Source organism: Oncorhynchus kisutch, linkage group LG3 (assembly GCF_002021735.2).
Source record: "Oncorhynchus kisutch isolate 150728-3 linkage group LG3, Okis_V2, whole genome shotgun sequence".
In the NCBI taxonomy this organism is placed as follows: Eukaryota; Metazoa; Chordata; class Actinopteri; order Salmoniformes; family Salmonidae; genus Oncorhynchus; species Oncorhynchus kisutch.
In genome coordinates this window covers 13,063,311-13,089,206 of record NC_034176.2, presented here as the reverse complement: position 1 = coordinate 13,089,206, position 25,896 = coordinate 13,063,311, and the positions used below count along the sequence as shown (strand labels likewise).

The window sequence follows — 25,896 nt, the reverse complement described above, 5'->3', positions numbered from 1 at the left end:
TATAAAATAATGTTTGTTTTCCCCAATTCCTGGGTGTGGTCGAAGGGAATTCCTTATTATTACTTCAATATCGACTCGGACTATCTCAACAAAGACAGTACAGTATGAAGATAAGCAGAAACTGCTTCTCCAATAGAAATCCCCAATCACTCTTGTAGGCGATGTCATGGCAACATTGGCTAGCTAAGCTCATGCGCAGAAACACATCAACGGGTCAAACGTCATCTCACGCCTAACTGTGCATGTGCAGGCTGTCAAATCAAATCAAATCTCACGCCTAACTGTGCATGTGCAGGCTGTCAAATCAAATCTCACGCCTAACTGTGCATGTGAAGGCTGTCAAATCAAATCAAATCTCACGCCTAACTGTGCATGTGCAGGCTGTCAAATCAAATCAAATCTCACGCCTAACTGTGCATGTGAAGGCTGTCAAATCAAATCAAATCTCACGCCTAACTGTGCATGTGCAGGCTGTCAAATCAAATCTCACGCCTAACTGTGCATGTGCAGGCTGTCAAATCAAATCTCACGCCTAACTGTGCATGTGCAGGCTGTCAAATCAAAGGCAATCCTTCGATATAAAGTTGTTTTAATGAAAATGAAAACATGTCAGTTTGTCACTTTCACGAGGTCTGAGTAAAAAAACATGTTCAACTACTTAAGACATTGGCTCGAACCCCGGGCTAGTCTGCTCAGTCTGTGTGAAGTCTTGCGATGTTGCGTCTCTGGGTTTAGAAACTCTGATTTCAACCTTCAATATGCAGCTGGATTTACTGCGGAGTTGCTCAGTGGTTGTTGGAAATAATATGAATATTTTCCATGACACCATGTGAAGCCTTGAAAATAGAATTATAACAAAGTAAAAAACAAACATTTAGCTGTTAGCTAGGCATGTTGTTGTATTTTGAGTCTTAAAATCAAAGCAAGGTTTTGTGGTTGGAATTGCATTATGCACAGTTGAAGTCGGAAGTTTACATACACTTAGGTTGGAGTCATAAAAACGTGTTTTTCAACCACTCCACAAATTTCTTATTAACAAACTATAATTTTGGCAAGTTGGTTAGGACATCTACTTTGTGCATAACACAAGTATTTTTCCAACAATCGTTTACAGACAGAATATTTCACTTATAATTCACTGTATCACAATTCCAGTGGGTCAGAAGTTTACATACACTAAATTGACTGTGCCTTTAAACAGCTTTGAAAATTCCAGAAAATTATGTCCTGGCTTTAGAAGCTTCTGATGGGCTAATTGACATAATTTGAGTTAATTTCAGGTGTACCTGTGGATGTATTTGAAGGCCTACCTTCAAACTCAGTGCCTCTTTGCTTGACATCATGGGAAAATCTAAATAAATCTGCCAAAAAATTGTAGACCTCCACAAGTCTGGTTCATTTCCAAATGCCTGAGCGTACCATGTTCATCTGTACAAACCATAGTACACAAGTATTAACACCATGGGACCACACAGCCGTCATACCGCTCAGGAAGGAGACGCATTCTGTCTCCTTGAGATGAACGTACGTTGGTGCAAAAAGTGCAAATCAATCCCAGAACAACAGCAAAGGACCTTGTGAAGATGCTGGAAGAAAACGGTACAAAACTATTTATATCCACAGTAAAAACGAGTCCTATCGACATAACCTGAAAGGCCGCTCAGCAAGGAGGAAGCCACTGCTCCAAAACCGCCATAAAAAAGCCAGACTACGGTTTGCAACTGCACATGGGGACAAAGATCATACTTTTTGGAGAAATGTCCTCTGGTCTGATCAAACAAAATAGAACTGTTTGGCCATAATGACCATCGCTATGTTTGGAGGAAAAAGGGGGAGGCTTGCAAGCCAAAGAACACCATCCCAACCGTGAAACACGGGGGTAGCAGCATCATGTTGTGGGGGTGCTTTGCTGCAGGAGGGACTGGTGCACTTCACAAAATAGATGGCATCATTAGTGTCACGAACCGGCTCAACGCCCGTAACAAAGGGAGACAACGTGGAGATAAGGAGTAACAAAATATATATTTATTAACTAAAGCAACTAAGGAAAATATACAATGGTGTGTGTGTAATCAGTAATCAGTAGTGTAAGTGAGTGTTTTGCATGAATGTGATAATGCAGGGTGTTGAAAGGTGCCAAAGCAAACAAACAAAAGGCCACCAAGAACCACAACACAATCTACAAAGGTGTCTGCATGGAGAGAGTCTCCCCCATGAATGGGGAAGTGGTGTATTTATCCTGGGAGACACCGGGCCCAGGTGTTTCCCATAAAGCTGACGACCCTCCCAACTCCGCCCACCAGCATCCTAATAAGGAAATAACAGAGAGAGAATACAGCAGACAGAGTGGGAGGGTCGTCACATCCCCCCCCATAAAACCGGGGACCAACAAGGACCCCGGAACAAAATACCAGCCTAAGTTCCAAATTGACACAGCTTCTGCGCCACAAATTGACGAGGGGTTATGTGTTCACACCTCCACCTGCACCAACCAACCTCCTCCCCAGACCTCAGCAACCTTTGTGCATAGGAAGCAATATTTAAGAGGAAAGAAGAACACACGACCAGGAGGGAACAGACAGGAAAGATAGAACATGACAACCCGAAACAATGGTCAGTCACGTAAACATTTAGGAACAGGGCGCACGAGAGAGCGCATCAGCAATCACGTTTTCAGTCCCCCGGATGTGCCTCACATCGAGATGGAATGATTGTAAAAATAAACACCATCGCATTATCCTCTGGTTTGGACACATCATGGACCTCAAAAAAGTGAGGGGGTTATGGTCGGTGTAGACCACAATGGGCACAACCCCCGACCCGACATACACTTCGAAGTGTTGTAGCGCCCAAATGAGTGCTAGCGCTTCCTTTTCAATAACCGAATAGTTCAACTGATAATCGTTAAACTTTTTGGAAAAGAAACTAACAGGCCTCTCAATCCCAGACACATCTGCTTGCAGCAAAACTGCACCTGCCCCCACATGACTAGCATCCACCTGCAAGGTAAATGACAAATCCACGCGAGGAGCAGCCAGCACCGGAGTTGAGGTCAGCAACCTCTTTGCATCTTCAAAAGCGTGTTGACAACGAGTAGACCAAACGTAAACAGCCTTAGCTTTCAGCATATCTGTCAAGGGAGCGACCACAGTAGAGAAGTTCCTACAAAAACTACGGTAATACCCAATCATGCCCAAGAAACGCATCAGTTCCTTTTTAGTAGTTGGTGGTGGAAAAGCATCAATAGCCACCACTTTAGCCCGAACAGGACGCACTTCACCCTGCCCAACCACTTTTCCAAGGTATGTAACGGTCGCCTGAGCAAACTCACATTTAGCCAGATTGATTGTGAGGCGACCCGCAGCCAGACGTTCGAACAAGGCTTGAATACGGGACAGATGTTCTTCCCAAGTATCTGCATATATTACTACATCGTCCAAATAAACAGCGCACCCGGTCAGACCGGCGACAACCCTGTTCATAAGTCGCTGAAAAGTGGCAGGTGCATTGCGCAGACCGAAACTCATAACCGAATACGAGTACAGACCAAAGGGTGTAATAAAGGCAGAGATTTCACGTGCCCTACTCGTCAGTGGCACCTGCCAATAGCCTTTTAACAGGTCAAATTTGCTCACAAACTTAGCTGCACCGACTTGATCAACACAGTCCTCCATCCGAGGAAGAGGAAATGAATCTGGCTTTGTGACACCGTTTACCTTACGGTAGTCCGTACAAAAACGGTTTGTTCCATCCGGTTTACTGACCAAGATACAGGGAGAAGCACAACTGGAGAAAGAAGGCTCTGCTATCTTACTCTCCAGCATGTACTTGACCTCAGCATCCAGACAACGTAGTTTCTCTGAAGAAACTCTATAGAACCGCTGACGAATGGGGTCAGCACCTCCAATGTCAATATCATGTTCTATTAAGTTTGTACGTGTAGGTGTATCAGAAAACAAACCTGGAAATCTCTGAATAAGACCAACCATCTCTTTCCGCCCATCAACAGGTAGGTGAGTGAGAAGACTGTCTAAAATATCCAGTGTTTCTGAATTTTTCAATCTACCCTGCAATATACAATCGTCAGGACCAGGAACATCTTCCTCCTCATGCACAGAACTAGCAGGACAAGAACACAAGGAAACAACGGTATCAGCCAAAAGAACAGGTTTACCGTCCTCTGTAGAATCCCACTGTTCAGTCTCAGAGGAACGTGCATAATAAGGTTTTAACAGATTTACATGGCACAGCTGGTGTGCTTTCCTCCGTTCTGGAGTGGCAACTAGATAATTTTGCTCAGTGTACTGGCGCACCACTGTATATGGACCTTGAAACTTGGCTTGAAAAGGAGAACCAACAATTGGCAGCAGAGCAAGAACCTGGTCACCTGGAATAAAGTGACGAGGCTCAGTTCGGCGATCAAATATGCCCTTCATCCTCTCCTGTGAAGATGATAACTTCTCTTTAGCCATTTCACCAGCGGCGTACAGTCGTCGCCGGAAATCACACACATATGATAATAGGGACTGAGGAGGCTCGGGAGACTTCCAGTCATCCTGGAGAACAGATAAAAGTCCACGCACCCTATGTCCAAACACAAGGTCATTTGGACTGAAACCTGTGCTCTCCTGTGAAACTTCCCTAGCGGCTAACAGTAACCAAGGCAACCCCTCCTCCCAATCCTTATCCATCTCAGTACAATAAGCTCTCAACAAAGACTTAAGTGTTTGATGGAAACGTTCCAGTGCTCCTTGACTTTGCGCGTGATAGGCGCTAGACAAATTGTGTTTAATATGGAGCTGTTGAAGAACCTGACTAAACAGATTAGAGGTAAAATTAGATCCTTGATCACTCTGAATGACCTTAGGGATTCCAAACAATGAGAGAAACTGAGTCAAAGCTTTTAACACCGATTTAGTCGTGATAGATCGGAGAGGATAGGCAGCAGGAAACCTAGTGGTCTGACACATCACAGTGAACAGGTAACTGCTACCCTTTTTAGAACGAGGCAGAGGGCCCACACAGTCAATAATCAGATACTCAAAAGGTTGGCTGAGTACAGGAATAGGAAACAATGGTACTGGTTTAATAGCTTGATTAGGCTTACCAGTTAATTGACAGGTGTGACAAGTTTTGATAAAATCAGAAACATCCCTCTTTAATCTAGGCCAAAAGAAATGTCTTAATATGCGATTGTAGGTTTTCCTCACCCCCATATGTCCAGCAACATCGCTGTGAGAAGTTTCCAACACCAACTCACGAAGCTTAACTGGTACAACAACCTGACTAATTGCCTCCCCCAGAAAACAACTATCATGAGACAACCACTTTCTCATCAGGACATCCTCTTGGAGAAAATAGCCATGGGCGACATCTCCCAACTGTTCTACAGGCACAATTTGATCACGCAACTCTTCCAATGTGGGGTCATCCCGTTGCGCATTGATTAGATCTGACCGGGTTACAGATAACGGTATAACAGGGAAAACAGTGACATACTTTGTATTATTATCATTAGTCGGCGCAGTAACCAGTTCGCCACGGCTCATAGAACGTGTCACTGCACACGCAGAGAACACCTCTGGGAAACTCTGTACATTCTCATCAGGAATCCCAACAAATGACGGCTTAGTGGAAACCACGAGAGATGGAAACACGACTGGCCATACACGCTCACCAGCCAAGTTATTCCCAAGGATAACGTCGATACCCTCAATAGGCAACGAAGGACGCACCCCCACAACAACTTCACCCTTCACCAGCCCACAATCCAACATCAGTTTATGCAATGGAACTGACAGAGTGTTCAAACCTATTCCCCTAATTAGAACACTATTCCCCGAATCAGTCTCAGCAGAAAAGGGTAACACAGACTCCAACACAAATGATTCAGAGGCACCTGTGTCTCTCAGGATCTTCACTGGCACTAGGTCTTTACTTCCTAACATAGACACAAAACCTTCCGTAATGAAAGGTAAATAGTCTGGATCAATATGGACTTTCACATTCTCCTGGGCTTGAGAAAATGAGTCATGAGTGAACTGATGTGGAACAGGTGCAGCTAACGCGGTAGGCTTAGATTTAGCATAAGCACCCTTTGACCTGAGAAGTGGACATTCGTTTTTCCAATGACCTGAACCTTGACAGTAGTGACACTCCTGCCCAAAGTCAGCTTTACCATGGGAGTCAGGCTCAACCCTAGTTGAATAGAACTCTGCCCGTGAACCAAAGTGTCTCGGTGAGCGAAGCCCAAATCTATCCGAACGCCCCCACTCTTTCCGAATACGGGGCTCTACAAAGGCACTTTTGTGAGTCAACACATACTCGTCCGCCAAAACCGCAGCTTCAGCAACATTCTTTACTTTCTGTTCGTTAATATACGTGGCAATACGATCAGGAATTGTGTCCTTAAATTGCTCTAACATAATCAGATCACACAGCCCTTGGAAAGTCACAACTGCAGATGCGGAACACCAGCGATTAAACTGTAAAGATAACTGTCGCGCAAACTCAACATGAGTCTGCTTATCATCCCTTTTTAAAGTTCTAAATCGTTGGCGGTAAGCCTCAGGGACCAGTTCATAAATCTGTAACACAGCTGTTTTAACTTTATCATAACTGGTACTGTCTAGTGCACTAAGAGCTGAATATGCTTCCTGTGCTTTACCAGTCAGCACACACTGCAACATTAAAGTGCGGTCAGAATCAGGCCAACTCCTAGCGTCAGCAACCCGCTCAAACAACGAAAAGAATGTCTCGGGGTCCTTTTCATTAAACTGAGGCAATAACCGTAAGTTCCCAACAATATCAAATGTCTCTGGGGCACGACCAAAAGCAGAACTACCCCTAGGTAAATCTGGGTCACCTTCCCAAAACAAACTCTCCCCTGAGATCTTTCCTTCCCTAACCAACTCTATACGTTCTTGTTGCAACTTGATTTTAGCACGCTCCATATCTTGTTTAAATGCCAATTCCTTTTCATATTTTACACGATCATGCTCTAGCTTCTCACGATCATGCTGCCGATCATGCTCTCTCTTCTCACGATCATGCTCTCTTTTCTCACGATCATGCTCCAGCTGTAACAAAAGCAGTTCTTTCTGCTGTTCAAAAAGAAGGCTACTAGGGCTAACCGATGGAATGGCCATTGTAACGTTATGGGGAGATGGCAAATCCTCAGCAGAGGCTGGCCCAGTGGTAACTTCAAGAATACCACTCTCCATCAGATTGGCTTTCAATATCAACCTAATAGAATTCTTTAGACGTTTATCACTAATCTCAACCTTGTAGTGTTCCGCGACCTTCAACAGCTGTTCTTTAGTACCTAAATCTAACAATTCCTCTGATGGAGAGCAAATGAACTTATCTACATAAGACGCCATAATCACAAAAAAAAAAAAAAATGGACAATCACCCTGAGCACCACAGAAGAGAGATGAGATATGGAGCTTCCCCAAAACCTACAATAACTCAACCCTAGTCTTCGTGCAGATTTGCGGTGGGAATTTACGCACTGTAGCCCGCTGGCAAGGAAAAACTCCCCAGCATGCTGGCAAATTCCACCAAGCCACGGATGTGCCCCCGAGACAACTGCTCAGTCCACAGACACCACACAAAAATAACAAACATTAACCATGCCCAACATATTCCAAAAAATGAAACACGTCGCTAAACCTATCAGGGGAAAAAGGCTATAGCTCCGGGTAGCAAGTTGCACTACCCTACACAAATCTCCTACCGAGGTACACAGCCGATTTACTCACCACCTCAGACTGACTTCCCAACAGAAAGTAGAACAAAATTTCAGGCTAGGCAGGGCCTGGAAACTAACCATTCTCTCTCCAACGCAGCACACAAACCAAACAAAGACAACCAATACTGGGCCTATCAAACTCAATATGTAAACCAAACACGTACCTCCACGGTCTCCCAAACCAATAGTTCAAATATCCCGGATGAGCCCCCACTTGTCACGAACCGGCTCAACGCCCGTAACAAAGGGAGACAACGTGGAGATAAGGAGTAACAAAATATATATTTATTAACTAAAGCAACTAAGGAAAATATACAATGGTGTGTGTGTAATCAGTAATCAGTAGTGTAAGTGAGTGTTTTGCATGAATGTGATAATGCAGGGTGTTGAAAGGTGCCAAAGCAAACAAACAAAAGGCCACCAAGAACCACAACACAATCTACAAAGGTGTCTGCATGGAGAGAGTCTCCCCCATGAATGGGGAAGTGGTGTATTTATCCTGGGAGACACCGGGCCCAGGTGTTTCCCATAAAGCTGACGACCCTCCCAACTCCGCCCACCAGCATCCTAATAAGGAAATAACAGAGAGAGAATACAGCAGACAGAGTGGGAGGGTCGTCACATTAGCAAGGAAAATTATGTGTATATATTGAAGCAACATCTCAAGACATCATTCAGGAAGTTAAAGCTTGGTCGCAAATGGGTCTTCCAAATGGACAATGACCCCAAGCATATTTCCAAAGTTGTGGCAAAATGGCTTAAGGACAACAAAGTCAAAGTATTGGAGTGGCCATCAAAAGGCCTGACCTCAATCCGATATAACATTTGTGGGCAGAACTGAAAAAGCGTGTAGGAGCAAGGAGGCCTACAAACCTGACTCAGTTACACCAGCTCTGTCAGGAGGAATGGGCCAAAATTCACCCTACTTATTGTGGGAAGGTTGTGAAAGGCTTCCCAAACGTTTGACCCAAGTTAAACAATTTAAAGGCAATGCTAGCAAATACTAATTGAGTGTATGTAAACTTCTGACCCACTGGGAATGTGATGAAAGAAATAAAAGCTGAAATAATTCTCTCTCCTATTATTCTGACATTTCACATTCTTAAAATAAAGTGGTGATCCTAATTGACCTAATATATAATTTTTTTACTAGGATTAAATGTCAGGAATGGTGAAAAACTGAGTTTAAATATATTTGGTGCATGTAAACTTCCGACTTCAACTGTATTTAGTTTGAGATTTAAACCTGAGCTAGTAACTTTTGACGGACTGATTTAGTTTGGACAAACAAAAAATGGCAACCGTATACCAAGGTGTTCTGTGGAGAGTAAAAAGTTAGAGTTCCAATATTTGGATAATTGTTGTGATTGGAGGATAGCTGTGAGGGTGATCGAATCAGGATTTACTCGTATGTTCTCCTTGAGCTCATTAATTATAGAATGTTCTATTATTAGCATTGCTACTACTAACATTGCTACCACTACTATTTCACAACCAAGCAAGCACATATTTTCCTCAGTAAATGTCATTTTTTTGTTTAATTAAATTTGGTAGTAGCTTGGTAGATAAACATAATATTTTTTACATGTAGTGGTGTAGCTAACTACTTGAACTAGTACACAATTTCATCAGCTGTTGTATAATATGATATAAAACACAGGGAAATGGGTAGTTCTAGTGTAGCTTAACTTCTTCAAGTGTGAAGTAATTGGTCGACTCTATTTTCAAAGTAGCTTCCCTGTCACGTTCATCATAAACAGGAGACCAAGGCGCAGCATGATAAGAATACATTCTTCTTTAATGAAAGAGCAACACTGAACAAAGTATACAACACAACCGTGCCGCTATCGGCCACAAATGCTGACAGGCAACTACACATAGACAATAACCCAAAAAAACGAAATGGAAAATGGCAACCTAAATAGGATCCCCAATCAGAGACAACGATAAACAGCTGTCTCTGATTGGGAACCATTTCAGGCCACCATAGACCTACATATACCTAGACATACCAAACCCCATAGAATTACAAAAAACCCTAGACAAGACAAAAACACACATACCACCCTCGTCACACCCTGACCTAACCAAAATAATAAAGAAAACAAACACTGAAATTACTAATTGGGTTTCTGTTACAGACAATATACTCCCCCCTGGGATCCATAGATATCCATTTGGTTTCAAAATTCCTGAGGGGTAAGTGGAAATTCAAGCCAAATTCATGGTCATAGCTACAGATTGGACATATTGTTTTACGTGGTATGTAACACTGTTTTATATTACAGAAGCATGCCATCATCCTTCAAGGGTCCACATGGCAAGATAGTGTACAAACTGGAAGCCAAGCTGGTTAGGGGTTGGCTAAAGACACGCGACTTGGTGAAGGAAATCACCTTTGTCTCCAAGGCTGACTTGAACCATATCCTACTAATGGTGTGTAATCTGTGCTACCATAAAACTTCAATTAATAGCCCATGTGTTTATTTGCTTCGATCACTAAACACAACTGCCGCTTATTAGAGACAGGCTTTTATTTGAGCCAGATATCTATTTCCTTATTAGAGACAGGCTTTTATTTGAGCCAAATATCTATTTCCTTATTAGAGACAGGCTTTTATTTGAGCCAGATATCTATTTCCTTATTAGAGACAGGCTTTTATTTGAGCCAAATATCTATTTCCTTATTAGAGACAGGCTTTTATTTGAGCCAAATATCTATTTCCTTATTAGAGACAGGCTTTTATTTGAGCCAGATATCTATTTCCTTATTAGAGACAGGCTTTTATTTGAGCCAGATATCTATTTCCTTAATGAGGACAGCTTTTGCTCAATAGAATGTTGAAGACAGCCACTCTGTTTGTGGCCAGTATAAAGATTATAATAACAATTCCATCACAGATCAGACTTGCTAAGACTAGGCTGCCTATCATACAGCCCCGATTTCACGCTTCAGCATCATTATCTCACTTGTTGCGCCTCGTTGTGCCTTGTATCTCCGGTAGTTGAGCCGACCATATCAAATGACACTGCTGTCTCATCCATGGCAATGATGTTGCTCTCCTTTATCTTATTTTGGGTAATATTTACGGTACTCACTGAAGTTCATTCATAAACAATTCATTTAGAGCCTGTGTTTATTTGAAACAGGCGTTTATTTGCTGAAATGTGTGCCGATGCCGTCAATTAAAAGGGACAGGTGGATATTTGAGCCTCAGCGTTTAATTGAAGTTTTATGGTAATCTAGTCCATTTGATTATAGGATGGATGGATGGACGGTGTTATTCATCACATATGTGTGAAAGTGGATGGTTGGATGTACAGATCCCGGTTTGGTTTCCTTGTGTCATACTAGTATAGAACATAATGTAATTTCCTCATCCTGCGTTCCAGTCTCCTCAGCATGGTGTGAAGAACAAGTCAGTTGGTATATTCACCTCAGGGCATATCACCATGGATGTCCACGTTGAAAGGATGGGTTATATGCCAGGTAATGTATATCCCAGGTACTGTAATGTAGCAACATGAAAATGACTATGAAAGTGTCTCTCATAAGTGTCCTGATTACACAAATAACTTTCACATGCAAGGCTTAGTCGATATTTGTAATGCTTCAACATAGCTGTACAGGACCTGTGCCAATGCACTGTTGTGTTGGTTATTTGAAATCTCAGACTGTCTTTAATTTTGTGGTGGCTTTTTCCACTCCAGGTGAGACTGTGAATATCTGTGCAAACATCAAGAACAACTCCTCCCGTGACCTTAAGCCCAAATTCTGTCTGAAGCAGAAAATGGCTTTCTTTGCTTCTGGCAACACAAAGATAGCAAAGCAGACAGTCTGCAAAGTAGTCAGAGAACCTATCCCGTCCAACACCCGACAAAGTGTTGCTGGGTCATTGAAGATACCTGCTGACCAGGACTTGTCCATCCTGAACTGTAACATCATAAGAGTAGAGTACATACTAAAGGTACATCCAAGTGTCTGGACAATCACTTCATATTCTGAGTATTAAACAGAAAAGTAACGCTTTAACTATAAGCTTTATGCTCAAGTGATGCATATTAACTTGACATTCACAGTCACACACACACACACAGATCTCCCATTGACGTCAGTGCAAAAAGCCAGGTCAGACATGTGCATCTCGAGTTACGATTTGGCTAAAGAGATTTTTATTAATTCCCAATACTCCTCCATAACATGCTGTTTGTTTTAAAGGTATACTTGGATGTTCCTCTTGCCACAGACCCTGAAGTCAAGTTTCCATTGGCTATTATCCCTTCCTGCTTTCGGTCTGACCTATCACCAGACAGACGTGTCAGGTTTGAAGAATTCGGGAAAGGTGGTCCAAGCAACAGTGACTTCCCTTGTGATACAGCCTTTGGACCATATCCTCCTGTCTCGTGTCCAGGAGGAGGCCTATATCCGCCTGCCCTGCCAGTGTACCCTGAACCTGCAGCCGTGGGAGGAAGTTATCCCCCTGACCCACAGCCAACATACCCATACCCAACTCACTTGATGATGCATCTACCTCCAACTGCTCTACCATTTCATACACCACCGACTGCCCCGATGATGCTTTCACACCCCTCTCCTCAAGAGATAGACCAACCCCCATCGTATTGTTCGCTCTTTCCTCCATCAGCACCTGAAACATCACCCTGATACACCATAAACACTCATCTTTGACAGAAGTTTCACAGCTGATTCACTCCCAGTGTCATGGTTGCACATGTAACAGTTTAGCTTCCGTCCCTCTCCTCGCCCCTCACCTGGGCTAGAACCAGGGACCCTCTGCACACATAGACAACTGACACCCACGAAGCATCGTTACCCATCGCGCCACGGCCCTTGCAGAGCAAGGGGTACAACTCCTTCAGGTCTCAGAGCGAGTGACGTCACTCAGTTTTTTACTGTAATATACACCTGCTTTTGAGTTCTGTCTTCCAGGATTTGTGTCTGATACAACATTTTTTTAACTATGTAATGTAATGCTCAGATCACTCATATGGTGCCTTCTTGACTGCCTTTATGAATTATTTTTTTTGACTCCAGGTTTGCCTGGAGCCACAGCAAGAAAAAGAAAAGGAGAGCAGCACACCCTAGGTGCTCAAGTGCAATCATTTTATAACCAATGTTTCGACAGACAAGCTGTCTTCATCAGGGTATAATGACACACAGGTGTGTGTAATTATGGCCGGGTGTGGCTTGATGTCATTGGTTGATTTACAGATCTAAATAGAACATATAAAAAACATGAATGGATACCATACGATCATAGATACAATGTGGCTACATAGGCCTACAAACATTTACAATGAAATGCAAAATCTCAATAATCACAAGAATGGCTTCAAATCAAAGTCTACTTTGAGACCGAAGGGAGCAAGGTTTTTAAATAAGAAATCCAGGCAGCCTCGCGTTGTAACAATAAATTGTCAAGGTCACTCACTCTCCTAGGGATATAGGGAAGTGATGAAATTGACTGGTTCGCTCTATTTCGTCCCTTCTCTATATTGGCATCGAACACGTCACCCTCCCTATGAGATGGGGTGAACTTGACAATTTATTGGGGGGGGAGACCTTGACAACGTTGGTTATTCAATTATTGCATCTGAGCTCCTAGAGAGTGCAGCTCTCCTTTTCTTTTTAAAGTGTTCTCCTCCGCTAGCCAACACCTCGCCTAAACAGGTGTGCGTTTCTTTCGCCTCCAGATTACCACCACAGTGCCCTTATTTTGGCCATGCAAAATGTATGCATCATTAATTACTCAGTATTGTTGTGATCTAAGCCCATGTACCAGGACACCTTGCTAACACATATTATGTACAAATGATGTATTCACTGAGATATAATACAGTATTGCACTACTACTGCCATTGTTGTTTAACTAATTAAATATATCACAGGAGGCATTGGCCTACCATTATTTCATTTATTTATTTAAGGTTCGTTTGATATTGCATTGTTTCTATTCTATTGTTCTACAGGCCAGGAGGGCAGACTCCTGTTACCTATCACATTCTTTGTTCACAGTTTGTTTATGTCAGACATTTTCAGGACTGTTTCATGTTAGCCTTCCAATCATCATTATTAGATCAATATTCGTTTGCTGTTAGTTTTGCAGGCATATGACCTACTCCACAGTTACTAAATTAACATAAATGGAAATTATAAATTGTAGCTGTTTGTGCCATTTCATTTTGTGGTTAGCCAGTGATGCATATACCGTTAACCAGTTCTGATTGGACGCATGAAGCTCTGTTCACACACCCCTCGCCCCTGTGGGGAACACATCTCGACTCCAACGCACATATTTAGGCTGTTGCCACGGGAGACATTGCAGAACCACTTGTCATGGGGAACAGGTTTTGGGGTCCCTGCGTTTTCATACTCGTTTTCCACGGTAAGAACTTGTCAGAAAGTTACTAGCTATCTGTATGTAGTTAATGGGGAAATGTGTTGTTTTTGTCCTTTATTTTTCTATACTAGAAAATATTATAAGCTACCTAGTTTTCTGGTTTATACTTAATAATATTGTTTGTAGATAGCAAACTTAGCTTGTTTGCGAACGTTACAGTAGTGTGCATGCATCTACATTTGTTTTTAGCTAGCTAGCTACTATACAGTAGTTACTGTAGCAGCTCAAAAGTTAGCTTTACAAGTATAAAGTAATCAACAACCAAAAAAGTATAAAGAAATCTATTAAAAAATAAGTTAAATTGCATTTTAGTGCGAGTAGGCTTGTTGTAACGCAATAATTCAGCGTTTAGTTACTGTCTCGACTTCAGAGTAACGTTACAGATGGTTCCGCCTCCATCACTCGGTCCATCACTCGGTCTCGTCATGCGTTCTCAAACCGCCCTCTACCGGCGTCCTAAAGTGATAAACCCAGTCTTTATTTTATTTAACTAAGCAAGTCCGTTAAGAATGAACTCTTATTTACAATGACGGCCTACACCGGACGACGCTGGGCAAATTGTGCGCCGCCCTATGGGACTCCCAATCACGGCCGGTTGTGATACAGCCTAGAATCGAACCAGGACGTCTGTAGTGACGCCTCAAGCACTGAGAAGCAGTGCCTTAGGCCACTGGGACGCAATTCTGGACGAGGCTAACGAGTTTTGAGTGAAAATTACAATTTAGTGCCTGGAAATACGATGACATTGCTAAAATAGTCAAATATTTGGTAGGAAACCATTTTGCCAGCATCTTCATGTCGTTAAATGTACTTTAGACAGGTGGCAATGTTGTCATTAGCTAGCAAACAAATAGCTAGAATGAGAACGTTAGCTACTTAGCTAAAATCCGGTGTCCTCCCTTCAATCTTAGCTAAAGTTATACTGCATCAAAATTTAGTCTAACGACATCAAAATGATGACAAGTTTTTCCTATGAATTGTTTGCATCCCATTTAATGTCGTTGTATTTCCAAGCCACTGTAAATGCTCTTTTGATGAAGTCTTCATCAGTGCTCAATAATGATGCATTGAGTATAATGCTCAGTTGGTCATCTGTACAAAACGAACGTTCAAAACAATATTGTGAACAAACATGCAACCAATGAATAGCTACCAAAACACAACATGGGGATAATCCCTCCACTGGCCAGGACATTGTTATTTAACCAGCTCATATTACAAAATTGTCTAGTTTATAACATGACCCTACACCTTATAGCCAACCTCATCCGACCTGGACACATTTGTTTGTCCAAGGTGCTTTTTTCCTTTCATAGGCTAATTCATTGTAATGTTATATTATACTGTTTTCTCCCATAGAGGCGGCTGGCTTTAGCATCAGGAATGAGCTGCTGGGTAAGTGTGTGCAGGTCCAGGATGGGCATCCCGGGAGCAGGGTGGTGCTGGGGGAGTGCATCCCTGGTTCAGCGCTGCAGGAGTGGCAGTGGCTCCCTGAGCGCCTAGCCTTGAGCAGCTGGCTCACAGGAGAGTGTCTGAGTGGCCAGGAGCATGATCTGAGTGTCAGACTGCACCACTGTGACCCTGGGAATGAGGAGGGAGCTGGGGCTGCAGGTGGCGAGGTGGGCAGGGAGGGCCAGGCATGGGCCTGCTCTAAGAAGGGCCACCTCACACTGCAAGGAAAGGGGCTTCACCTCAGCGCTCCTCACGTGTCCTCTAAGTCGTCTAAGGTCTTCCTCTCCAAAGAGCGTAGACAGGCCAGCAAGTGGAGAACGCTGGGCAACCATACTGTCTGTGGGAATAGAGCCAGCCATCACCACCACCATCGCCACAGGTCCACACAAACTGCTGCTCTGCCCTCCTCAACAAGTTCCCCTTCCAATACAAACAGCCAAGCACAGTCGAGTAAGAAGAACCGTCCCATCATAGGGTCCCATCATAGAGAAGGGATGTGCCTTATGTCATCCTTCAGTAGCTTTCATTATAGAGCTCATTCATTTTCATCATACTGGGATATTTCACTTCACTATTTCACACCATTTTCATCAGTCTTACATTTCCTCGCTGTCAAGGGCTGAATTACATTAACACAATTGTACTTGTAGGCTACATGTCTTGGGTCATAGTCACTATTATTTCCATTGTCTCCTATGCAGTGCCTACCAAACAACGTCTAACAAGTTATTCTGTCAGTATTGGTTCTACCGATCTATCTTTTGCCATAGAAATACAGTACCAGTCAAAAGTTTGGATACACCTACTCATTCCAGAGTTTTTCTTTATTTTTACAGTTTTCTACATTGTAGAATGATAATGAAAACATCAAAACTATGAAATAACACATATGGAATCATGTAGTTACCAAAAAGTGATAAACAAATCAAAATATATTTGAAATTCTTCAAAGTTTCCAACCTTTGCCTTGATGACAGCTTTGCACATTCTTGGCATTCTCTCAACCAGCTTCATGAGGTAGTCACGTGGAATGCATTTCACTTAACATGTGTGCCTTGTTAAAAGTTAATTTGTGGAATTTTATTTCCTTCTTAATGTGTTTGAGCCAATCAGTTGTGTTGTGACAAGGTATGAATGGTATACAGAATATAGCCCTATTTGGTAAAAGACCACGTCCATATTATGGCAAGAACTGCTCAAATAAGCAAAGAGAAACGAAAGTCCATCATTACTTGAAGACATTAAGGTCAGTCAATCTGGAAAATTTCAATAACTTTCAAAGTTTCTTCAAGTACAGTCGCAAAAATCATCAAGCGCTATGATGAAACTGCTTCTCATGAGGACCACCACAGGAAAGGAAGACCGAGAATTTCCTCTGCTGCAGAGGATAAGTTCATTAGAGTTACCAGCCTCAGAAATTGCAGCACAAATAAATGTTTCACAGAGTTCAAGTAACAGACACATCTCAAGATCAACTGTTCAGAGGACACTGCGTGAATCAGGACTTCATGGTTGAGTTGCTGCAAATAAAACACTACTTAAGGACACCAATAATAAGAAGAGACTTGCTTGGGCCTAGAAACACAAGAAATGGACATTAGACTGGTGGTAATCTGTCATTTGGTCTGATAAGTAGATGATGGATGATCTCCGCATGTGTGGATCCCACCGTGAAGCATGGAAGAGGTGGTGTGGGGGTGCTTTGCTGGTGCCACTGTCAAAGATTTATTTGGAATTCAAGGCACACTGAACCAGCATGGCTACCACAGCACTCTGCAGCGATATCCCATCTGGTTTGTGCTTAATGGGAATATAATTTTTTTTTCAACAGGACAATGACCCAACACACCTCCAGGCTGTGTAAGGCTATTTGACCAAGAAGAAGAGTGATGTCGTGCTGCATCAGAGACCTGGCCTCCACAATCAACCAACCTCAACCCAATTGAGATGGTTTGGAATGAGTTGGACCACAGAGTGAAGGAAAAGCAGCCAACAAGTGCTCAGCGTATGTGGGAATTCCTTCAAGACCAAGTGAAGCTGGTTGAGAGAATGCCAAGACTGTGCAAAGCTGTCATCAAGGCAAGGGGCGACTACTCTCAAATATAAAATTATTTAGATTTGTTTAACACTTTTTTTGGTTACTACATGATTCCATATGTGTTACAGTGGGGCAAAAAAGTATTTAGTCAGCCAGCAATTGTGCAAGTTCACTTAAAAAGATGAAAGAGGCCTGTAATAAATGTTTTAAATTAATTTATTTGCAAATTATGGTGGAAAATAAGTATTTGGTCAATAACAAAAGTTTATCTCAATACTTTGTTATATACCCTTTGTTGGCAATGACAGAGGTCAAAAGTCTTCAAGGGTATTTCACTGTTGCTGGTATTTTGGCCCATTCCTCCATGCAGATCTCCTCTAGAGCAGAGGTGTTTTGGGGCTGTTGCTGGGCAGCACAGACTTAACTCCCTCCAAATATTTTCTATGGGGTTGAGATCTGGAGACTGGCTAGGCCACTCCAGGACCTTGAAATGCTTCTTATGAAGCCACTCCTTCGTTACCCGGGCGGTGTGTTTGGGATCATTGTCATGCTGAAAGAACCAGCCACGTTTCATCTTCAATGCCCTTGCTGATGGAAGGAGGTTTTTCACTCAAAATCTCACGATAACATGGCCTCATTCATTCTTTCCTTTACACGGCTCAGTCGTCCTGGTCCCTTTGCAGAAAAACAGCCCCAAAGCATGATGGTTCCACCCCCATGCTTCACAGTAGGTATGGTGTTCTTTGGATGCAACTCAGCATTCTTTGTCCTCCAAACACGACGAGTTGAATTTTTACCAAAAAGTTATATTTTGGTTTCATCTGACCATATGACATTCTCCCAATCTTCTGGATCATCCAAATGCTCTCTACCAAACTTCAGACGGGCCTGGACATGTACTGGCTTAAACAGGGGGACACGTCTGGCACTGCAGGATTTGAGTCCCTCGCGGCGTAGTGTGTTACTGATGGTAGGCTTTGTTACTTTGGTACCAGCTCTCTGCAGGTCATTCACTAGGTCCCCCCCGTGTGGTTCTGGGATTTTTGCTCTCGTTCTTGTGATCATTTTGACCCCATGGGGTGAGATCTTGCGTGGAGCCCCAGATCGAGGGAGATTATCAGTGGTCTTGTATGTCTTCCATTTCCTAATAATTGCTCCCACAGTTGATTTCTTCAAACCAAGCTGCTTACCTATTGCAGATTCAGTCTTCCCAGCCTACAATTTTGTTTCTGGTGTCCTTTGACAGCTCTTTGGTCTTGGCCATAGTGGAGTTTGGAGTGTGACTGTTTGAGGTTGTGGACAGGTGTCTTTTATACTGATATCAAGTTCTAATAGGTGCCATTAATACAGGTAACGAGTGGAGGACAGAGGAGCCTCTTAAAGAAGAAGTTACAGGTCTGTGAGAGCCAGAAATCTTGCTTGTTTGTAGGAGACCAAATAATTATTTTCCACCATAATTTGCAAATAAATTCATTAAAAATCCTACAATGTGATTTTTCTGGAGAAAAAAAATCTCATTTTTGTCTGTCATAGTTGAAGTGTACCTATGATGAAAATTACAGGCCTCTCATCTTTTTAAGTGGGAGAACTTGCACAATTGGTGGCTGACTAAATACTTTTTTGCCCCACTGTATTTTGTAGTTTTGATGTCTTCACTTTTATTCTACAAGGTAGAAAATAGTACAAATAAAGAAAAACCCTTGAATGAGTACTGTAGGTATGTCCAAACTATTTTATTTTAATTTTACCCCTTTTTTCTCACTAATTTCATGGTATCCAATTGTTTTAGTAGCTACTATCTTGTCTCATCTCTACAATTCCCGTACGGGCTCGGGAGAGACGAAGATTGAAAGCCATGTGTCCTCCGATACACAACCCAACCAAGCCGCACTGCTTCTTAATACAGCGCGCATCCAACCCGGAAGCCAGCCGCACCAATGTGTCGGAGGAAACACCGTGCACCTGGCAACCCTGGTTAGCGCGCACTGCGCCCGGCCCGCCACAGGAGTCGCTGGTGCGCGATGAGACAAGGATATCCCTACCGGCCAAGCCCTCCCTAACCCGGATGACGCTAGGCCAATTGTGCGTCGCCCCACAGACCTCCCGGTCGTGGCCGGTTACGACAGAGCCTGGGCGCGAACCCAGGGTCTCTGGTGGCACAGCTGGCGCTGTGTGTGTCCAAACTTTTGATTGGTACTGTACATTGTAACAAATAAAATGTATCTGATTTGAGAATACCTTGGTTTGGTCAGTGTCTTAGGCTTAACAGTGGGTGATCCAAATGGCATCTCAGCGTGGTCATATACCACTAGTTCCATCAGGGATTGCATTTCCACTGTCCTTGCTGGCTAAATCTCATTCAGCTAAATTCCCTCCAATCAATAGGGTCCTAATGTGGGCTGGTTGCCAGCAAGTCCAAAACTCTTCACTTGGGGCTCCTCCCTACGCCAGTCCTATGGGGCACTAGTTTAAACTTATGTGTATGTCTTTTGATTCAATCTGATGGTCCTCAGTTAAGTATTTTGGTCTGGCTTTGTTGAGATGGCATATTAATTGATGAACAGATGAATAAAACAAAGGGGCTATGGCTTTGAGATAATAACTAGGGTATTACTCCTGTGTTATTACACTCTAATGCTGATGTGATGTCCCCCCCCTCCAGTTCCCGGGGATGATGTTGTTTCCCCTAACACTACTGGAATGGACCTTGGGACAGAGCACTCTCATCTGGTTGAAAGCACCATGGGCCCCTCAATGACATTCTTCAACGCTGAGTATGGTGAGTTGGGAAACCTATTGCCGGAGGGGTGTGGAAGAAAGACTGACTGCCTTCAAAACAAACCCAGGGTCAAAACACATCTCTCTGCCCCGATGGGCTCTGACTTCCGGCGCCGACAGAGATGGCCGCCTCGCTTCACGTTCCGTAGGAAACTATGCAGTTTTTTTTTACGTGTTATTTCTTACATTAGTACCCCAGGTCATCTTAGGTTTTATTATATACAGTCGGGAGGAACTACTGAATATAAGATCAGCGTCAACTCACCATCAGTACGACCAAGAATATGTTTTTCGCGACGCGGATCCTGTGTTCTGCCTTACAAACAGGACAACGGAGTGGATCCCATGCAGCGACCCAAAAAAGCGACTCCGAAAAAGAGGGAAACGAGGCGGTCTTCTGGTCAGACTCCGGAGACGGGCACACCGTGCACCACTCCCTAGCATTCTTCTTGCCAATGTCCAGTCTCTTGACAACAAGGTTGATGAAATCTGAGCAAGGGTAGCATTCCAGAGGGGCATCAGAGACTAACGTTCTTTGCTTCACGGAAACATGGCTCACTGGAGAGACGCTATCCGAGGCGGTGCAGCCAACGGGTTTCTCCACGCATAGCGCCGACAGAAACAAACATCTTTCTGGTAAGAAGAGGGGCGGGGGCGTATGCCTTATGGCTAACGAGACATGGTGTGATGAAAGAAACATACAGGAACTCAAATCCTTCTGTTCACCTGATTTAGAATTCCTCACAATCAAATGTAGACCGCATTATCTACCAAGAGAATTCTCTTCGATTATAATCACAGCCGGATATATGCCCCCCCAAGCAGACACATCGATGGCTCTGAACTAACTTTATTTAACTCTTTGCAAACTGGAAACCATTTATCCGGAGGCTACATTCATTGTAGCTGGGGATTTTAACAAGGCTAATCTGAAAACAAGACTCCCTAAATTTTATCAGCATATCGATTGCGCAACCAGGGGTGGAAAGACCTTGGATCATTGTTACTCTAACTTCCGCGACGCATATAAGGCCCTGCCCCGTCCCCCTTTCGGAAAAGCTGACCACGACTCCATTTTGTTGATCCCTGCCTACAGACAGAAACTAAAACAAGAGGCTCCCACGCTGAGGTCTGTCCAACGCTGGTCCGACCAAGCTGACTCCACACTCCAAGACTGCTTCCATCACGTGGACTGGGATATGTTTCGTATTGCGTCAGATAACAATATTGACAAATACGCTGATTCGGTGTGCGAGTTCATTAGAACGTGCGTTGAAGATGTCGTTCCCATAGCAACGATTAAAACATTTCCTAACCAGAAACCGTGGATTGATGGCAGCATTCGCGTGAAACTGAAAGCGCAAACCACTGCTTTTAATCAGGGCAAGGTGTCTGGTAACATGACCGATTACAAACAGTGCAGCTATTCCCTCCGCAAGGCTATCAAACAAGCTAAGCGTCAGTACAGAGACAAAGTAGAATCTCAATTCAACGGCTCAGACACAAGAGGCATGTGGCAGGGTCTACAGTCAATCACGGACTACAGGAAGAAATCCAGCCCAGTCACGGACCAGGATATCTTGCTCCCAGGCAGACTAAATAACGTTTTTGCCCGCTTTGAGGACAATACAGTGCCACTGACACGGCCTGCAACGAAAACATGCGGTCTCTCCTTCACTGCAGCCGAGGTGAGTAAGACATTTAAACGTGTTAACCCTCGCAAGGCTGCAGGCCCAGACGGCATCCCCAGCCGCCCCCTCAGAGCATGCGCAGACCAGCTGGCCGGTGTGTTTACGGACGTATTCAATCAATCCCTATACCAGTCTGCTGTTCCCACATGCTTCAAGAGGGCCACCATTGTTCCTGTTCCCAAGAAAGCTAAGGTAACTGAGCTAAACGAGCACTCACTTCCGTCATCATGAAGTGCTTTGAGAGACTAGTCAAGGACCATATCACCTCCACCCTACCTGACACCCTAGACCCACTCCAATTTGCTTACCGCCCAAATAGGTCCACAGACGATGCAATCTCAACCACACTGCACACTGCCCTAACCCATCTGGACAAGAGGAATACCTATGTGAGAATGCTGTTCATCGACTACAGCTCGGCATTCAACACCATAGTACCCTCCAAGCTTGTCATCAAGCTCGAGACCCTGGGTCTCGACCCCGCCCTGTGCAACTGGGTACTGGACTTCCTGACGGGCCGCCCCCAGGTGGTGAGGGTAGGCAACAACATCTCCTCCCCGCTGATCCTCAACACTGGGGCCCCACAAGAGTGCGTTCTGAGCCCTCTCCTGTACTCCCTGTTCACCCACGACTGCGTGGCCACGCACGCCTCCAACTCAATCATCAAGTTTGCGGACGACACAACAGTGGTAGGCTTGATTACCAACAACGACGAGACGGCCTACAGGGAGGAGGTGAGGGCCCTCGGAGTGTGGTGTCAAGAAAATAACCTCACACTCAACGTCAACAAAACTAAGGAGATGATTGTGGACTTCAGGAAACAGCAGAGGGAACACCCCCCTTTCCACATCGATGGAACAGTAGTGGAGAGGGTAGCAAGTTTTAAGTTCCTCGGCATACACATCACAGACAAACTGAATTGGTCCACTCACACAACCTTAGGAGGCTGAAGAAATTCGGCTTGTCACCAAAAGCACTCACAAACTTCTACAGATGCACAATCGAGAGCATCCTGGCGGGCTGTATCACCGCCTGGTACGGCAACTGCTCCGCCCTCAACCGTAAGGCTCTCCAGAGGGTAGTGAGGTCTGCACAACGCATCACCGGGGGCAAACTACCTGCCCTCCAGGACACCTACACCACCCGATGTTACAGGAAGGCCATAAAGATCATCAAGGACATCAACCACCCGAGCCACTGCCTGTTCACCCCGCTATCATCCAGAAGGCGAGGTCAGTACAGGTGCATCAAAGCTGGGATCGAGAGCTTCTATCTCAAGGCTATCAGACTGTTAAACAACCACCAGTAACATTGAGTGGCTGCTGCCAACACACTGACACTGACACTGACTCAACTCCAGCCACTTTAATAATGGGAATTGATGGGAAATGATGTAAATATATCACTAGCCACTTTAAACAATGCTACCTTATATAATGTTACTTACCCTACATTATTCATCTCATATGCATACGTATATACTGTACTCTATCATCGACTGCATCCTTATGTAATACATGTATCACTAGCCACTTTAACTATGCCACTTTGTTTACATACTCATCTCATATGTATATACTGTACTCGATACCATCTACTGTATCTTGCCTATGCTGCTCTGTACCATCACTCATTCATATATCCTTATGTACATATTCTTTATCCCCTTACACTGTGTATAAGACAGTAGTTTTGGAATTGTTAGTTAGATTACTTGTTCGTTATTACTGCATTGTCGGAACTAGAAGCACAAGCATTTCGCTACACTCGCATTAACATCTGCTAACCATGTGTATGTGACAAATAAAATTTGATTTGATTTCTACTCTGTGCCTTGTCTACCACATGGTGGCGTTAGAGGAGAGGAAAACTTCCATAGGAATCTGTAGAGTGGGTGTATTAATGTCTAATCCCACTCAGATAATTCCAGTTTCTAAAGACCTTTTATATGACGTTCTAGAGGTTTGCTAGAGTTTGAATGTGGAAAGTGTTTGTTTACTCTGAACTGTCGATTATGGGAGTTTCTCCATCTCTCTTTGTGTGTTACAGGGTTTGGCTGGAAAGTGACCATGCTGGTGCTGAGCTCCCTGGCTCTGGTGCTGGGGACTGTCATGCTCTTACTCAACATCCACCACAACAGGTGGGTGCTTATAGTTCTCCTATTTCACACATGTACAAGTATCTATTAATACACGTATGAATTTGATTTATTTTTTTATTTTTTTTGCATATCCCACCCTCCCTGAGAGAAGTAAGGTTAAGAGCCTTGCTTAAGGGCAAATTGCAATAATTTTTTTCACCATGTCGACCCGGGGCATTTGAACCAGCGACCTTTCGGTTAATGTCCCAACGTTCTAACTGCTAGGCTAAGCTGCACACTGCTGTCTCCCCACTGTACCACTATTGGTCTGCTGACACGGGGCCTAGAGGGAAATACAGCCTCCCAGTAATACCATAAACATACATTTTGGATCCAGTATTATGCCTACTACATTCAAGAATGATCACATTTCCCCACTGAATCTGAATTATGCTCCAAAGATCCTGTGGTTAGGAAGATTTTTTTTCTCAAATGACAACCCAGAACTACAACTTCATCACATACTACAAATTAATGATTTCCCTCTCCCAGGAAGAAGAAAGTAGTGTGTGTGCTGAAGTCGTACACTCCTACAGGGCTTGTGAGTCAGCCGGGGTCCCCTGTGCTCAGCGAGAGAGCCCCCCTCACTCAGCACCCCATGAGGCCGGCCCACTCTCCCTCGCTACAGCGGGGAGAGATCTTGATCAAGTGGAAGGATGGTACCGTCACCCCGCTGTTCGACAACAACAGTTACCTGACTGACTGAAGTGTGTGTGTGTGTGTGTGTCTTTGTACTTGTAGGTAGAAAGAGAAGCAAAGGGAATCTGAAAATCTATTTAAGAATCTGAGAGGTGCACAGTGAACACACACATTTCAATGCATTTCAATATAACATTTTACAAGTGTGCTGATGTGAGTCAGCATAACGGTTATGTTACACTTTTAACACAGGAACGTTCGGAAAAATATGCACATCCATCTTATCAGGTGCAGAGCAAAAGAAACTATCAAAGAAAAAAGGTATGTCTGCAACTCTGGTATGCTCCCATGGTGATTTAATCAGACAACGGTTAGATCCGAGTTGGATCTTTGTCAGGTCACATTTTCAACCCACACATTTCATGGAATGTCTGGAAATCCCTCACTTCCCTTAGAAGTATCTGGCCTAACTGAGATGAAAGGTAGCAATGAAGTCCTGCCAGTAGATATAGCTGGACCTGGTTGAAGGACCGTTATGGAATATTCCAAACCCCTGATGAACTAGACAAACAGGCTTTCCCTCTAACTAAGTACTCGTCAAAAGTTTGGACACACCTACTCATTCAAGGGTTTGTCTTTATTTTTTTTTAACAATTTTCTACATTGTATAATAATAGTGAAGACATCAAAACTATGAAATAACATGGAATCATGTAGTAACGAAAGTGTTAAACAAATTAAAATACATTTTATATTTGAGATTCTTCAAAGTAGCCACCCTTTGCGTTTATGACAGCTTTGCAGATTCTTGGCATTCTCTCAACCAGCTTCACCTGGAATGCTTTTCTAACAGTCTTGAAGGAGTTCCCACATATGCTGAGCACTTGTTGGCTGCTTTTCCTTCACTCTGCGGTCCAACTCTTCCCAAACCATCTCAATTGGGTTGATGTCGGGGGATTGTGGAGTCCAGGTCATCTGATGCA

At 43.7% G+C, this 25,896-nt stretch overlaps 2 protein-coding genes across 4 annotated transcripts in view; both read left to right on the top strand.

Annotated features, from left to right (window-relative positions):
• The window catches only part of LOC109875719 (arrestin domain-containing protein 3-like), a 35,127-nt gene extending 21,190 nt beyond the window's left edge, over positions 1–13,937 (top strand). The window contains exons 2-6 of one of the 3 annotated variants that reach the window (XM_031817642.1): positions 9,895–9,952; positions 10,042–10,189; positions 11,147–11,243; positions 11,465–11,721; positions 11,973–13,937. In XM_031817642.1, the coding sequence (XP_031673502.1) occupies positions 9,895–9,952; positions 10,042–10,189; positions 11,147–11,243; positions 11,465–11,721; positions 11,973–12,419 (1,007 nt within the window). In that variant the 3' untranslated portion in view covers positions 12,420–13,937. Of the gene's footprint in view, positions 1–9,785; positions 9,953–10,041; positions 10,190–11,146; positions 11,244–11,464; positions 11,722–11,972 lie in introns of those variants that run through there. The other 2 variants (XM_020468148.2, XM_020468142.2) reach the window with 2 other exon arrangements.
• Positions 13,938–14,027: 90 nt separating this feature from the next.
• LOC109875642 (uncharacterized) lies at positions 14,028–25,586 on the top strand. Its single transcript, XM_020468040.2, has 5 exons — positions 14,028–14,160; positions 15,535–16,077; positions 20,328–20,444; positions 24,184–24,274; positions 24,767–25,586. The coding sequence occupies exons 1-5, from the start codon at positions 14,112–14,114 to the stop codon at positions 24,978–24,980; spliced, it is 1,014 nt and encodes a 337-aa protein (XP_020323629.1). The 5' UTR covers positions 14,028–14,111; the 3' UTR covers positions 24,981–25,586.
• Positions 25,587–25,896: the final 310 nt, after the last annotated feature.

What these genes read in the sequence shown, in the direction of transcription:
- LOC109875642 (XM_020468040.2), top strand. Translation starts at nt 14,112, where the DNA reads ATGGGGAACAGGTTTTGGGGTCCCTGCGTTTTCATACTCGTTTTCCAC. An exon ending in TTTCATACTCGTTTTCCACG is followed by an intron (nt 14,161 to 15,534) that starts GTAAGAACTTGT and finishes TTTCTCCCATAG; the next exon opens with AGGCGGCTGGCTTTAGCATC. An exon ending in AAACAGCCAAGCACAGTCGA is followed by an intron (nt 16,078 to 20,327) that starts GTAAGAAGAACC and finishes CCCCCCCTCCAG; the next exon opens with TTCCCGGGGATGATGTTGTT.